At 47.1% G+C, this 12,990-nt stretch overlaps 1 protein-coding gene across 1 annotated transcript; it reads right to left on the minus strand.

Annotated features, from left to right (window-relative positions):
• Nucleotides 1–498: 498 nt before the first annotated feature.
• GDF1 (growth differentiation factor 1) lies at nucleotides 499–8,344 on the minus strand. Its single transcript, XM_063147361.1, has 2 exons — nucleotides 8,104–8,344; nucleotides 499–1,301 (listed from the first exon to the last, which is right to left on the minus strand). Exons 1-2 carry the CDS (start codon nucleotides 8,342–8,344, stop codon nucleotides 499–501), a joined length of 1,044 nt encoding a protein of 347 aa, XP_063003431.1.
• Between the last annotated feature and the right edge of the window lie 4,646 nt (nucleotides 8,345–12,990).

The following is a 12,990-nucleotide window of genomic DNA, read 5'->3' on the forward strand; positions in this document are numbered from 1 at the left end:
CTGTTTGAGAAACTGCAATCGCCTGCAGGTTTACTTGGAAGTAACCTCAAGCCTCATTCACAGGGGTTGCAGTAAAAGGGAACCAGAAGCCAAGTTTATTTTCTCTCATATATTTTAATTAACACAAACCAGGAATAGATGAATTTATTTTTTAAAAAACCCTTCGCTACCGAAAGGCAAAAAGACAACAGGTTGAAAAGGTGTGGAGCTTTGCCAAACCGTGTTTCCAGTTCTCCATCTCTCTATATCGGGGGAATATATTCTCCCAAAATGCAACAGGGCTTGATTTCAAAACGAACGTGGTAAAAGACAACGCAAACAGACCCCCCAAATATCTGGATGCCGGTGGTGTTATTTGACAAAAGGATGTCGAATTCTTTTCAAGCAATCGCGCCTTCACTTCGCCGACGCGTCTTTTCGCGGGAGCCCGGAAGCGATCCAGAAGCGACTCTTGTTGGTGTCGGCCAGAACCCCGCCAGAGGAAGGCGAGCGTCCCCTTCACCGGCAGCCGCACTCGTCCACCACCATGTCCTCGTAATGCCGCAGCACCACGTTGTCGTTGTTGTCGTAATACAAGATGGAAATGGGCGAGAGGCGCACGGGGACGCAGCAGGGCTGCGGCGTCCCCTCGGGGTCGAGGGAGTGCACGATGGTTTGCAGGACGGCGTGGTTGGTGCTGTTGAGCTCTACCGTCAGAGGGAAAGGGCATTCCCCCAAGCAATAGTTGGCCATGTATCCTTGAGGGGCGATGATCCAGTTCTCCCAACCCACGTCGCTGAAGCTGATGTAGAGTTGACGCGGCTTGCAGACGTTGCTGACGGCTTCGGGCACGAAGTAGGGGCTGCGCTTCGGCCGGGTGCTTTTGCACTGTCCCGGGACGAGGGAGACCACCAGCAGGGAGGTCTCAAGGAAGGAGCCGGAGCAGAGGGTCCCGTTGGGCGAAGCTGGGGCGCTGATCTCCAGGATCAGGCCAGGATTCCCGTCGGGGCCCCGCCACTCGTTAGCCAACTCCGTCACCTCGAAGAGGAAGGACTCGTGGAAGTGGGTGAAGGGTTGTTCCACCAAGACCTGGCGGCCGGACCCGTGGCCGGACACCCCCCGCAAGGCTATCTGGGGTGCTCTGTAGAGGCTCAGAACGTAGGGGCGAGCTGGGCCTGAGGCCTGGTACAGATTGTGGCTGAATTTGATCTCCAGTTGGGCCATCGTCGGCACTTCTTCTTCGTCCAGGGCGGAGAGGTTAAAATACAGCCGCTTTTGGAGACATAACCAGCTCTGGGTCTCCTCTCCATGAATATCGCCACCTAGAAGGGAAGCGGAAATGAACAACGGTAAACGTTTCATATCTTCATGGGTCGCGAGTTATTGAAACAATTTGCAATGTTTTATTTCCGACCCAGCAATGCGAGCTGGTCGAGGCGGATATATCAGCTTGCTTGGAGGCTCGGTGAGGGCAGCTGGCTAGGCAGAGTAGCCGCGTTAGAACATCTTGCTGACTGACCCAGGAAAGCACATTCTGCCATCCAGTCTGGGGGTGGGGATGAAGTCAATCATGGGCATGTGCTGCCAGCTAGCAGATGCCAGGCAATTGATTAATTACCAATTTATTTAAATAGTTTCAGAACAGGGACAGCACAATCCATGACCCTGTTCAGACAACACGCTAAACCATGTTGATTAAGCATTTTGAGCTAAACATTAGGGCTTAGCATGTCATGTGAACCGTGACTTAGCGTGTCGTGTGAACCATTCCTAACCACAGTTTAAACATGCTCACTAACCAAATTTTATCAATATTTATTATTTATTACATTTTTAAGCCCACTCTTTCACTGAGAGTTGAGGGAGGGAGTCCGACCCCTATCTCATATTATCTTCACGGCAACCCTCTGAGGTAGGCCAGTCAGAAAGAAAGTTCTCAGTCCAAGGCCACCGAGTGATCTTCGTTGCTGAGTGGAGATTTGAATCCAGGCCTCCCGGTTTTAGTTTGGTGCACTAATCAGCCTCTTGGCATGCTAGCTTTCTACATGCAGGGAGCTGCACACATTGCTGTCTGCACTTAGGAGTTAACTTAGCATGGCCTCTGATTACTAGCAGTCCTGAAAGACAGGTGGACTGAAAAAATCTCTAGATTTACAATTAGATCGCTGAATTAATTTCCCCTAGCCCATGACTCCCAATTATTTCACAATAACAGCCACAAAATTAATCTCCCCACACACACCCCTGGCCTCTCTTGCCCTAAACTATCCTGCTGAAATGAAGAAAACTTCAAACAACCAGGACTGGATCTTTTCATAGAAATTCTTGTGAGACTCATTCCTTTCTGGCACTGTAAACAATTCCCCGGGCTCAAAATGCTTTTTTTTCCCCAAGCGTGGGTCTTTTGCACTCGTCTCTGGTTGGTGGATCTTGGAGTTCTAATAAAAACACCCACAACATCCAAAACAAAATCTCTCTCATCCATGATCTGATTGTGGATGAGGGGGCTGACCTGGTATGCATTACTGAGACCTGGGTGGGGGAACTGGGAGGGGTTGCTCTCACCCAGCTCTGCCCTCCTGGGTACTCGGTGCAGCACCAGCACAGACTCGAGGGCCGGGGAGGGGGGTTTGCCGTGGTCTATAGGAATACAATCTCCCTCACTAGGCTTCCTGTTCAGTCGAGTGCTGGTCTTGAGTGTCTGTACTGTGTGTTGGGTACTCGAGACAGATTAGGGATTCTGCTGGTGTACCGTCCACCCCGCTGCCCCACAGTCTCCCTGCCTGAGCTGACGGAGGTTGTCTCGGACCTGGTGTTGAGAACCCCCAGGATGGTGGTTCTGGGGGATCTCAACTTCCATGCCGAGGCTGCTGTATCCGGAGCGGCTCAGGACTTCATGGCTGCCATGACAACCATGGGGCTGTCTCAACATGTCATCGGCCCAACACATGCAAAGGGACACACGCTTGACTTGGTTTTCTCGACTGGGCAGGAGGATGGTGATCTGGAAGTGGGGGAACTAACATCTACCCCCTTGTCATGGTCGGATCACTTCCTACTGAGGTTTAGACTCTCGGCGGCCTTTCCCCTCTGCAAGGGTGGGGGGCCTATTAAAATGGTCCGCCCCGGGAGGCTAATGGACTCCGATGGATTCCAGAGGGCTCTGGGGGATTTTCCTGCTGATATGGCCGGTGCTCCTGTCGAAGCCCAGGTCGCTCTGTGGAATGCAGAGATGACTCGGGCGGTTGACACGATCGCACCCAAGCGTCCTCTCCCTCTGAGCAGAGCCCGGTCAGCTCCTTGGTATACACCTGAGCTGAGGGCAATGAAGCAAGTGGGGAGACGGCTAGAACGCAGGTGGAGGAAAACTCGTGCTGGGTCTGATCGAACACGGGCTAGAGCTCACTATCGAGCCTACTCTGTGGCGGTGAGGGTGGCAAAGAGGCAGTTCTTTTCCACCAGCATTGCGTCTTCTCAGTGTCGTCCGGCGGAGCTTTTCCGAGTGGTTCGCGGCCTGTTACACTCTGGGCCAGGGCGAGAGATGGTGGAACCCTCGGTAGCACGCTGTGACGAGTTTGCACGGCACTTTGAAGATAAAGTCGCTCAGATTCGTCATGAATTGGACACCACACTTAATGCAGCACCACTAGTAGAGGCATTCAGAGCGCCGTCCGGTTCAGTTTTATTGGATGAGTTTCAGTTTTTGAGGCCCGAGGATGTGGACAAGGTGCTTGGCCAAGTCCGGTCGACCACCTGTGTGCTTGACCCTTGCCCCTCGTGGCTCATTACATCAAATAAGGAGGGGATCGCCGGCTGGGTCCAGGAGGTTGTAAATGCCTCCTTGAGAGAGGGAGTGGTGCCGGCCTCTTTAAAAGAGGCGGCAATTAGACCACTCCTGAAGAAGCCTAATCTGGACCCGGAAGATGTTAACAACTACAGGCCGGTGGCTAATATCCCTTTCCTGGGCAAGGTGCTTGAGCGGGTGGTTGCAGGACAACTCCAGGCACTCTTGAATGAAACGGATTATCTAGATCCATTTCAATCGGGTTTCAGGCCCGGTTTTGGAACGGAAACTGCCTTGGTCGCCCTGTGGGATGACCTCTGTCGGGAGAGAGACAGGGGGAGTGCGACCCTGTTGGTTCTCCTGGACCTCTCAGCGGCCTTCGATACCATCGACCATGGTATCCTTCTGGATAGATTGTCTGAGCTGGGAGTTGGAGGTACTGCGTTGCAGTGGTTCCGCTCCTACTTGGATGGCCGATTCCAGAAGGTGGTGCTGGGGGATTATTGCTCTGTGCCGTGGCACCTAAGCCACGGGGTTCCACAGGGCTCTGTCTTATCCCCCATGCTGTTTAACATATACATGAAGCCGCTGGGGGAGGTTATCCGGAGATGTGGACTGAGGTGTCATCAATATGCGGATGATACCCAGCTCTACATTTCCTTTTCATCAAACCCAGGTGAGGCAGTGGCTGTTCTGAACCAGTGCCTGGGCACGGTAATGGACTGGATGAGGGCTAATAAACTGAAACTCAATCCAGACAAGACGGAGGTACTGTTAGCGGGTGGTTCTTCTGTCCGGCGAGGTGATGTTTGCCCTGTCCTGGACGGGGTTGCACTCCCCCTAAAGGATCGGGTCCGTAGTTTGGGGGTGCTCTTGGATCCAGAACTGTCACTTGAGGCACAGGTGAACTCAGTGGCAAAGAGCACCTTTTATCAGCTCAGGCTGATATACCAGCTGCGCCCTTATCTGGACAGAGATAGCTTAGCTACAGTTATCCATGCTCTGATAACCTCTCGTTTGGATTACTGCAATGCGTTATACGTGGGGCTGCCTTTGAAAACGGTCCGGAAACTTCAACTGGTGCAAAACAGGGCAGCAAGGTTATTAACAGGGACTGGCCGGCGAGATCACATTACGCCAGTCCTTTTACAACTTCATTGGCTGCCAGTCCAGGTCCGGGCCCAATTCAAAGTGCTGGTATTGACATTTAAAGCCCTAAACGGTTTGGGGCCAGGTTATCTGAAGGAACGCCTCCTCCCATATGTACCTACCCGGACCTTAAGATCATCTACAGGGGCCCTTCTCCGTGAGCCCCTGCCAAAGGAAGTGAGGCAGGTGGCTACTAGGAGGAGGGCTTTCTCCGCTGTGGCACCCCGGTTGTGGAACGAGCTCCCCAGAGAGGTCCGCCTGGCGCCTACACTGTACTGCTTTCGTCGCCAGCTGAAGACCTTTTTATTCACTCAGTATTTTAACACTTAATTTTAACTTAAATTTAAATTTTACTGTTTTAACTCTGTATTTTAATCTTATATCAACTTTGCTGTGTGGTTTTATCCTGGTTGCGCTTTTTATATTGTATTTCATAATTGTGTTTTAACCTGTTGGGTGTTTTACTGTGGTTTTAATTTTTGTGAACCGCCCAGAGAGCTTCGGCTATTGGGCGGTATAAAAATGTAATAAATAAATAAATAAATAAATAAATAAACTTTTAATTTTTGTGAACCGCCCAGAGAGCTTCGGCTATTGGGCGGTTTAAAAATGAAATGAAATAAATAAACTACCCAAAAGCAGATATTGCAACATCTGCTTCCCCCTGCTCTAAGCAGAGAATTTCATCTATTTTGTTTCTTTAAAGCATTTCTCGGCCACCTTTCAGGGTAGAAGCCCTCTTACAACAATAAAACACATAAAAGTTAAAATATTCAAAGCCATAAAAACATAATCACAATCAAATTGCAATTAAAAGCAATAAAACTGACCATAAAACCAAGAACAAGAACAATATCAAGGGAAGGCCACGGCAAAATAAAATGTTTTTAAGGCTGCCTTGAAAGCCTGCAAGGATGGTGCATGGCAGCCCTCCGATGGAAGTTTCTTGCAGAGGTTTGGGGCCACCCCAGAGAAGGCCCTCTCCCGTGTTGACACCCACCCAATTGCTCTCAGAGGTGGGTAAATCTGAAGGGCCTCTCTTTCTGATCTTAAAGTGAGGGCAGGCTGATATGCGTGAAGCCAATCCTTCAAAAGTAACTAGGTCCCAAATGACTTTGTCTAGTCCTGTTCTCCCAAACCCCCTTTTTAACTGGAGATTAAACCCGGCATGTAAACTATGCATTCCGCTCACTGAGTTTGGGCCCTGTCTATGCACTGCAGCCAGGCCTTTAAAAACAGCTTGATTTACAGACGTTTAGCAAGCGATAATGCAGCTCAACAGGGGAATGAGAAATCCCACCATTCTGTCTCCATGGGCCAAGCTACTTAAAAGCTCAGGAGCAGTCCAGCATGTTTTTACCTTTTCAGTTGGCAATCTTTTCTATGTGTATTCCACCAGGCTAGACAGATGGAATGAGGCGATAACAGACTTGTGTGCTTTTGCATCTGGGATGGGGCAAGCCCTAGTTAATGGATGGCCAAAATACCAGTGAGGGTAAAAGCATCTTTTATTTATTCAAACAGGAAAAACCCAGACAATTTGCAGAGGGGGGCTCTTTTCCCTTGCAAAGGTCTCCATATCTCACCAAAGATCTGCATGCTTAAAACCTTTTAATTTGAAGCATTTGGGGGGGGGGCATAAAAATATTTGAAAGCACAGGAATGAAATACATAAGTAGGTTAATAAATGCACAGAGAGTTAAATTCATACATTAGTAAATCGGAAAGAGGGAGAAATTAGTAAAAAGATTGGTGTATCGATCCATCAGCAAAACAGTGCCAAAAACTATTGTAAGAAGAGCTAAAAAGTAGGAAAAGGAAGATTTGCAGGTAACCCTCGACGGTCTACTCAGAAGTAAGTTCCACTGAGTTCAATTGGACTTTCTCCCAGGTAAGTTTGCATAGGATAGCAGCTTTAATAGAACACCAGGTAAAAGATTAATAAAATAATTGGTTCTAATAAAGAGAAGAGAAATTCTTAAGACATTTTGCTTGGCGTTTCAATACTCTCGCTGAAGCATTCCTGAGAAGTTCCCCAAATTTATTAAAGCACGTCTCCCCACACCCCGCAAATACACACAGGTGTGTCTTTTTAAAAAGGGGGGGAGGGGGAACAGGAACTTTAAAAGAAAAGTCAGCTTGCAAAAGCAGAAACTGGCAAGTGTAACACGATGCTGAAATTTAGCCAGGAGGTACAACCTTATACATGTCTACTCAAAAGTAAACCTTGTTGAGTTCAATAGGGCTTACTCCCAGGTAAGTGGGTACAGGATTGCAGCCTTAACAGTTCCAGGAAACTCTCAAAGAAAGAAATACTCCAGAATCTAATTTAATCCAATCAATCAATCACAATTGTGCCAAATCTGGTTGCTTTAATCAGCTGGAAACAGAATTATGGGCATGTAGCATGCATTTCAATTCCCCATCACACACACACTGTTGTTTTTTATATTGTCGTTTGTAAACGCCTTGGGGCAGAGATCTTTCATTTATTTATTTATTTCGCTTGTGAACTCTGCAAAACCACGATATACCCTTAACACATCCTGATCATCTTTCTTCTTGCCCATATTTTCCACACTCATGGTAACATCACCTGGGGTTGTCCCGTTACATCCACACGCCTGCCTAACTTACGTACCATTCATTCCAATGGATCTACTCTACGTAGAGCCAATTGGATAAAGTCCTACGCATCTATAAATTACAAATTCAGCTCAAGAGTAAAACCCGTCGAATGGCACTTATGAACCGGATTGTACTACTTATTCATTTGCTGCAATTAGTTTTATTGCAGTTTTATCGTTACCTTATCTTTGCTTGCTTGTTTTTAAATGTGGCTTTAATGGTTTTACTGGTCTCATTTTGTAAGCTGCTTCAAGGGCTTTGGTTGAAGAGACCTAATAAATCGATTCTACCAAATTTGTTCCCTTGGGGTTGTATACAGCGTGATCCTCTGAAGCCCCATTCATTCCAATGGGTCTACTTACATAGTACCAACTTTGGATGCAAACGATCCTTCGTCGCTGGAACTAATTAACTTTTAATTCTCATTTTTCCCATCTTATAACGTTTTTAAAAACCACCACAACACACCAATCAAATGCATTTGTGAAATTAAAGGATGAAGAAACAAGCAAAATTTTCCCACGTCAGAAATAAGACTGCTCCCCCAAAACTTTTCACCGTACCTTGATCCGGGAAGACACGAACAATATTTCCAGGTACATTAAATTCTTCGACCCAGCACCGTCCCTTGGACTCTTTAGCAGAAGGCCCAGGGTTGGTTCTCTTTTGGAACATTTTCCACAGTAGCGGAGGAACCGGGCCAGGAGATTTGGGACTCGGCTTGGCCCTGAACCCCAGAGATTTTAAAAGCAACGATTCCTGCGATTTCACATCCAGGCCTCCTTCCACCAAGACCCAAAACATCCCAGTGTAGAAGATGAGAGAGAGATGCAAAAGTCCCATTTTCCTTTGGGGGGGGTGTGTGTGTCAAATAAATAAATAAATTGGAGGCGCTTGAGAGGGGGGGAAATCTCCCCTTGCGAACAAAAGAGAGACCCACTCTGCTCAGTTCCTGGAAGAGGAAGAGGAAGATTGACTGGGGTGTGCTTTTTAACCAGCAAGGGAAGAAAGGGTGGAGGAGAACTCCTGATAAGGCTTGATTGGGTGATGAGTCTCTTTTGATCTTTGGGAGCTCACATAACATGGCCAGAAACCCATTCTTTGATGGCTGGGTGATAGGCCAAACCAGTTAACCCTTCCTTCCCCAGGACTGAGGCCGATTCCAAAACTACGTGGCCCCCAGTGCGTGGCTGCTGGAAAGCAGGCAAACCCCACGTTAGGAATAATTAGGAAAAGGACTGTGAGTAAAACTGGCGGTATCATACCACCTTTGTGCAAATCTAGGGTGCGACTACACTGAGAATATACTGTGTACCGTTCTGGTCACCAGAACTAAAAAGTATATATGGTACAGCTGGAAAAATCGCAGAAAAGGGCAACTCAAATGATGACGGGGCAGGAGCCTCTCCCCTAAGAGGGAAGGTGACAAAAAAGGTGGACAAAAAAAGGATGCCTAATGAGGAGAAGGTGGATCTAGGGGGACATTTCTCTGCCGTGATACTAGCCTCCCATGAAGCTGATGGGTGGGCGATCCATGTCAAATAAAAGGAAGGGCTTCTTTATTTTATTTATTATTGCATTTATGCCCCACCTTTTCCCCTCCAGGGAACCCAAGGCGGCGTACATAATCCTCTCCAGTTTATCCTCACAACAACAACCCTGCGAGGTGGGTTGAGTTGAGAGTCTGTGATTGGCCCAAAGTCACCCAGTGGGTTTTCATGGCCGAGTGGGGACTTGAACCTGGATCTCCCAACTCCTAGTCCAACACTTCAGCCACTATGCCACACTGGCACAGAGTTATTATTATTATTATTATTATTATTATTATTTATTTATATAGCACCATCAATGTACATGGTGCTGTATAAGTTCACACAGCACAGAGTTAAACTATGGAACTCCCTACCACAAGATGTAGTGATGGCCACCAAATTTGGACGGCTTTCAAAGGGGGTTGGATCAATTCCTGGAGGAGAAGGCTATCCATGGCTACTAGCCCTGATGGCTAAATGCTACCTCCAGTATCTGGGGCATTAAGCCTGTGTGCACCAGTTTCTGGGGAACATGGGTGGGAGAGTGCTGTTGCATTGTGTACTGCTTTGTGGGTCCCTGGTCAACAGCTGGTTGGCCACACTGGTACAGAGTTCACACAGCGCAGAGTTAAACTATGGAATTCACTACCACAAGATGTAGAGATGGTCACCAATTTGGATGGCTTTCAAAGGGGGTTGGATCAATTCCTGGAGGAGGAGGAGGAGGCGATCAAGGGCTGCTAGCCTTGACGGCTCTGTGGTAGTTCCATTACCAGAGGCAGCAAGACCGTATACACCAGTTGCTGGGGAACATGGGCAGGAGGGTGCTGTTGCACCATGTCCTGCTTGTGGGTCGACAGCTGGTTGGCTGCTGTGTGAACCGAGTGCTGGACTAGATGGACCCTTGGTCTGATCCAGCCTCAGGGCTCTTCTGATGTTTTTATGTTCAAGCATGATCTGCCTAGCGCAGCATTTGGGGAGAGGTCTGGTCTACACCAGGCTGTGAGAAAGACATTTGAACAGGGACCCTTTCCCGAGGGAGTATCTGTGTGAGTCTATTGCAGCAAGGACCACAAAGCGTCCTGTGGCACTTTGAAAGAGGGACATGTTTATTCCGGCAAAAGCTTTTGTGGGCTGCGTCACCTCATCCAGCTGCCTGGGGTGTTACAGGGAGTTTCAGGTTTATAGACACCGGGCCAAGAGGGCAGGAATTTTTGTGAACCGCCCAGGGAGCTATTAGACGGTATAAAAATGCAATAAATGAATGAATAAATAGGAAACGATTAAACAGACAGAAATCTGACATCAGGAATGGCAAAATCATCATCATCATCATCCAGCACAGCACTTCAGCCTCACAGGTGTAGCTGACCTTAAAGTGGCCCGTTGTGAATCAAATAAACTTCAACGGTAGATTTGCAGTGAGACCGCTGGATTAGAATTCATCAGCGAGTTCAGTTCAATCGCCAGAGGCTTGAATCAAGATAAAGGGTGGTGGTTGTTTTTAATCACATTGCATCCGTTAGTGGGCTCACCCAAATTGTGTTTGGGTTATCAGCAGGAATTGCACTGTGAATGACTGCTGTTGGTAATGTGATTGTCACTGCCAAGGTCTCTCTGCAATACTCCAGATGTAATCTGATGTCCGCGAAAGCTTACCCTGCGATAAACGTGTTCGTCTTTTAGATGCTGCAAGACTCTAAAATGTGGTTTTAATGGTTCTGGCTTATTCTATTGCTATTAAGGATGGAAAATGTATGTTCCTCCAGATGTTGTTGGACTGCAACCGGGAGTAGTTCTCACCTCCAATTTACACCCTGCCTTTTCTCCAAGACAGCACATGTGGTTGTTACCTCTTGTGATGAAGAGGGGATTCCACCAGGTTCTCCATATATGCAAAGGACACCTGCTGAAATTCCCTTTTCTATGCAACTGGTAAAGATACAGGAGCCCGGTCCTCCTTTTCATAGGGTCACCCTAACTACCACAAGATGTGGTGATGGCCACCAATTTGGATGGCTTTCAAAGGGGGCTGGGTCAATAGCATGGTGTAGTAGTTAAGAGTATTGGAGTAGGGATGGGTGTGACCTCTCTTGAGAAGCGTTTGTCCGTTGTATTCCTGTATGAGTCTTTGTTCCAATTTGGCCTTCCAATCAGAGGCTGGCCCAGATCAAAGATCCAGAAATATCAATGCCCTATTTGTAACTTCAGCCATTTTGCCTTTACGCATTCTGGCTTGTGAAATCATCTTCGGCGCCAAAAGGTACTCTGCATATGGTCAAGCACATTTCCCCCCTACGTCTTTCATCATACTTTCCCAGCAGTAATCCAGTTAAAAGCAAGCTGTGGCTGAAAACAGCCCTCCTTGGTTTTCTCTTAGCTCCTCTGTGCAGGGCGTGGTGGGGCATGTTGCAAGCTCCATTTCGATCTGCTTGGAGTTGAAAGAGGAGCCGTGCCGGAAATAAAAGTTGGCAACTACAAATGACATTGTTCAAAATTTTGCAGCCGTGTGGGTGAGTGTCTTTTAATGTCTTTGCTTAATGTGTTTCATTGTAGTTCTTATGTTACAAAGTGCCCAAAGCACACTACCACAACACGATATATAGAGAGGGATAGATGGTGATCATTAACCTTATTTATTTGCAAATATACCTGATGCATCACCTGCACGGTCACAGATGGCAACCTCTTCCCTAGCAAAACGGTGCATTCAATTTACTCATGAGACAATCATCTTTTTACAATAAATACTTTCTGATACGCAATATACATACGTATAACACAGTCGCAGTTTTTAGATGCAGTCAAGTGCTGGTAATGACATCAACGTAGTACTGTTTCAACTATATTTATAGGACAGGATTGTGTTTATTATTTTCTTGATTCTTATCAGCATTATGAACTTGACAGGTCTCCGGTTTTATGATCCTGCTTACGCTGTCGCTTCAACAGAAAAAACACTGTGACTGTGGTATATGTATATTGTGTTTCAGAAAGTATTTATTGTAAAAAGATGATTGTCTCATGAGTAAATTGAATGCACCGTTTTGCTAGGGAAGAGGGTGCCATCTGTGACCGTGCAGGTGATGCATCCGGTATATTTGTAAATAAATAAGGTTAATGATCACCATCTATCCCTGTATATATATCGTGTGGTAGTAGTGTGCTTTGGCCACTTTGTAACATTAGATTGTTCATACTACTGCCTTCCTTTTTTTGAATGAAATCATTGTCATTCTTAAACATGTGTAGTCCGCCTTGGAACCTGCTAATCGAATCAATACATTCAAAATGGCGTAGCCCATATTACCTTGCTGCCATAGGCTGCATCTCCTCTGTAAGGAAAGCCATGTGGCTGGTTGGCCCCATTTGTACGGCGCTTTATTTTTGCAGTGTTTTTTAAGGCGAAGTATATACTGGAGCTGGAGGCTCCATTGAAGTTGCTATCTTGGCTAACCTCATCTCACGCCTTTTTAAAGAAACCTCAGGCGATCGGCCACGATGAATCCTGTAGCAGGGAGTTCCGCAAGCACATTATCAACCGCCCAGAGACCTTGAGAGAGAGAGAAACATTTTAAATAATAATATTCTGGGGTGAGGAGGGAGGGGAAGTATTCCTTTGACTGCTCTGAAGTTTCTGTCCCAATAAACCTCCTTGGGCGATCCCCGTTCTGCCCCTAGTATTATGAGAGGGACAAACCCGGGACTACCTTTCAAGTTCAACCTGGATGGGCAACTTCACGCGGGCAGTGAATTTGACAAACGTATTTCACTCATTCTCGCTGCCACCATCTTCTGTTTCTGGAAGCAATTCAGTGTCTTTGTTCTGGCTGACACAACGTTACACGCCTTGGAATCCACCCTCCTCCCTTATGTACCTACTACTTCTCGCGCCTGAAGATGATTTATGGGGTTTGC

Source organism: Elgaria multicarinata, chromosome 23 (assembly GCF_023053635.1).
Source record: "Elgaria multicarinata webbii isolate HBS135686 ecotype San Diego chromosome 23, rElgMul1.1.pri, whole genome shotgun sequence".
Classification (NCBI taxonomy): Eukaryota; Metazoa; Chordata; class Lepidosauria; order Squamata; family Anguidae; genus Elgaria; species Elgaria multicarinata.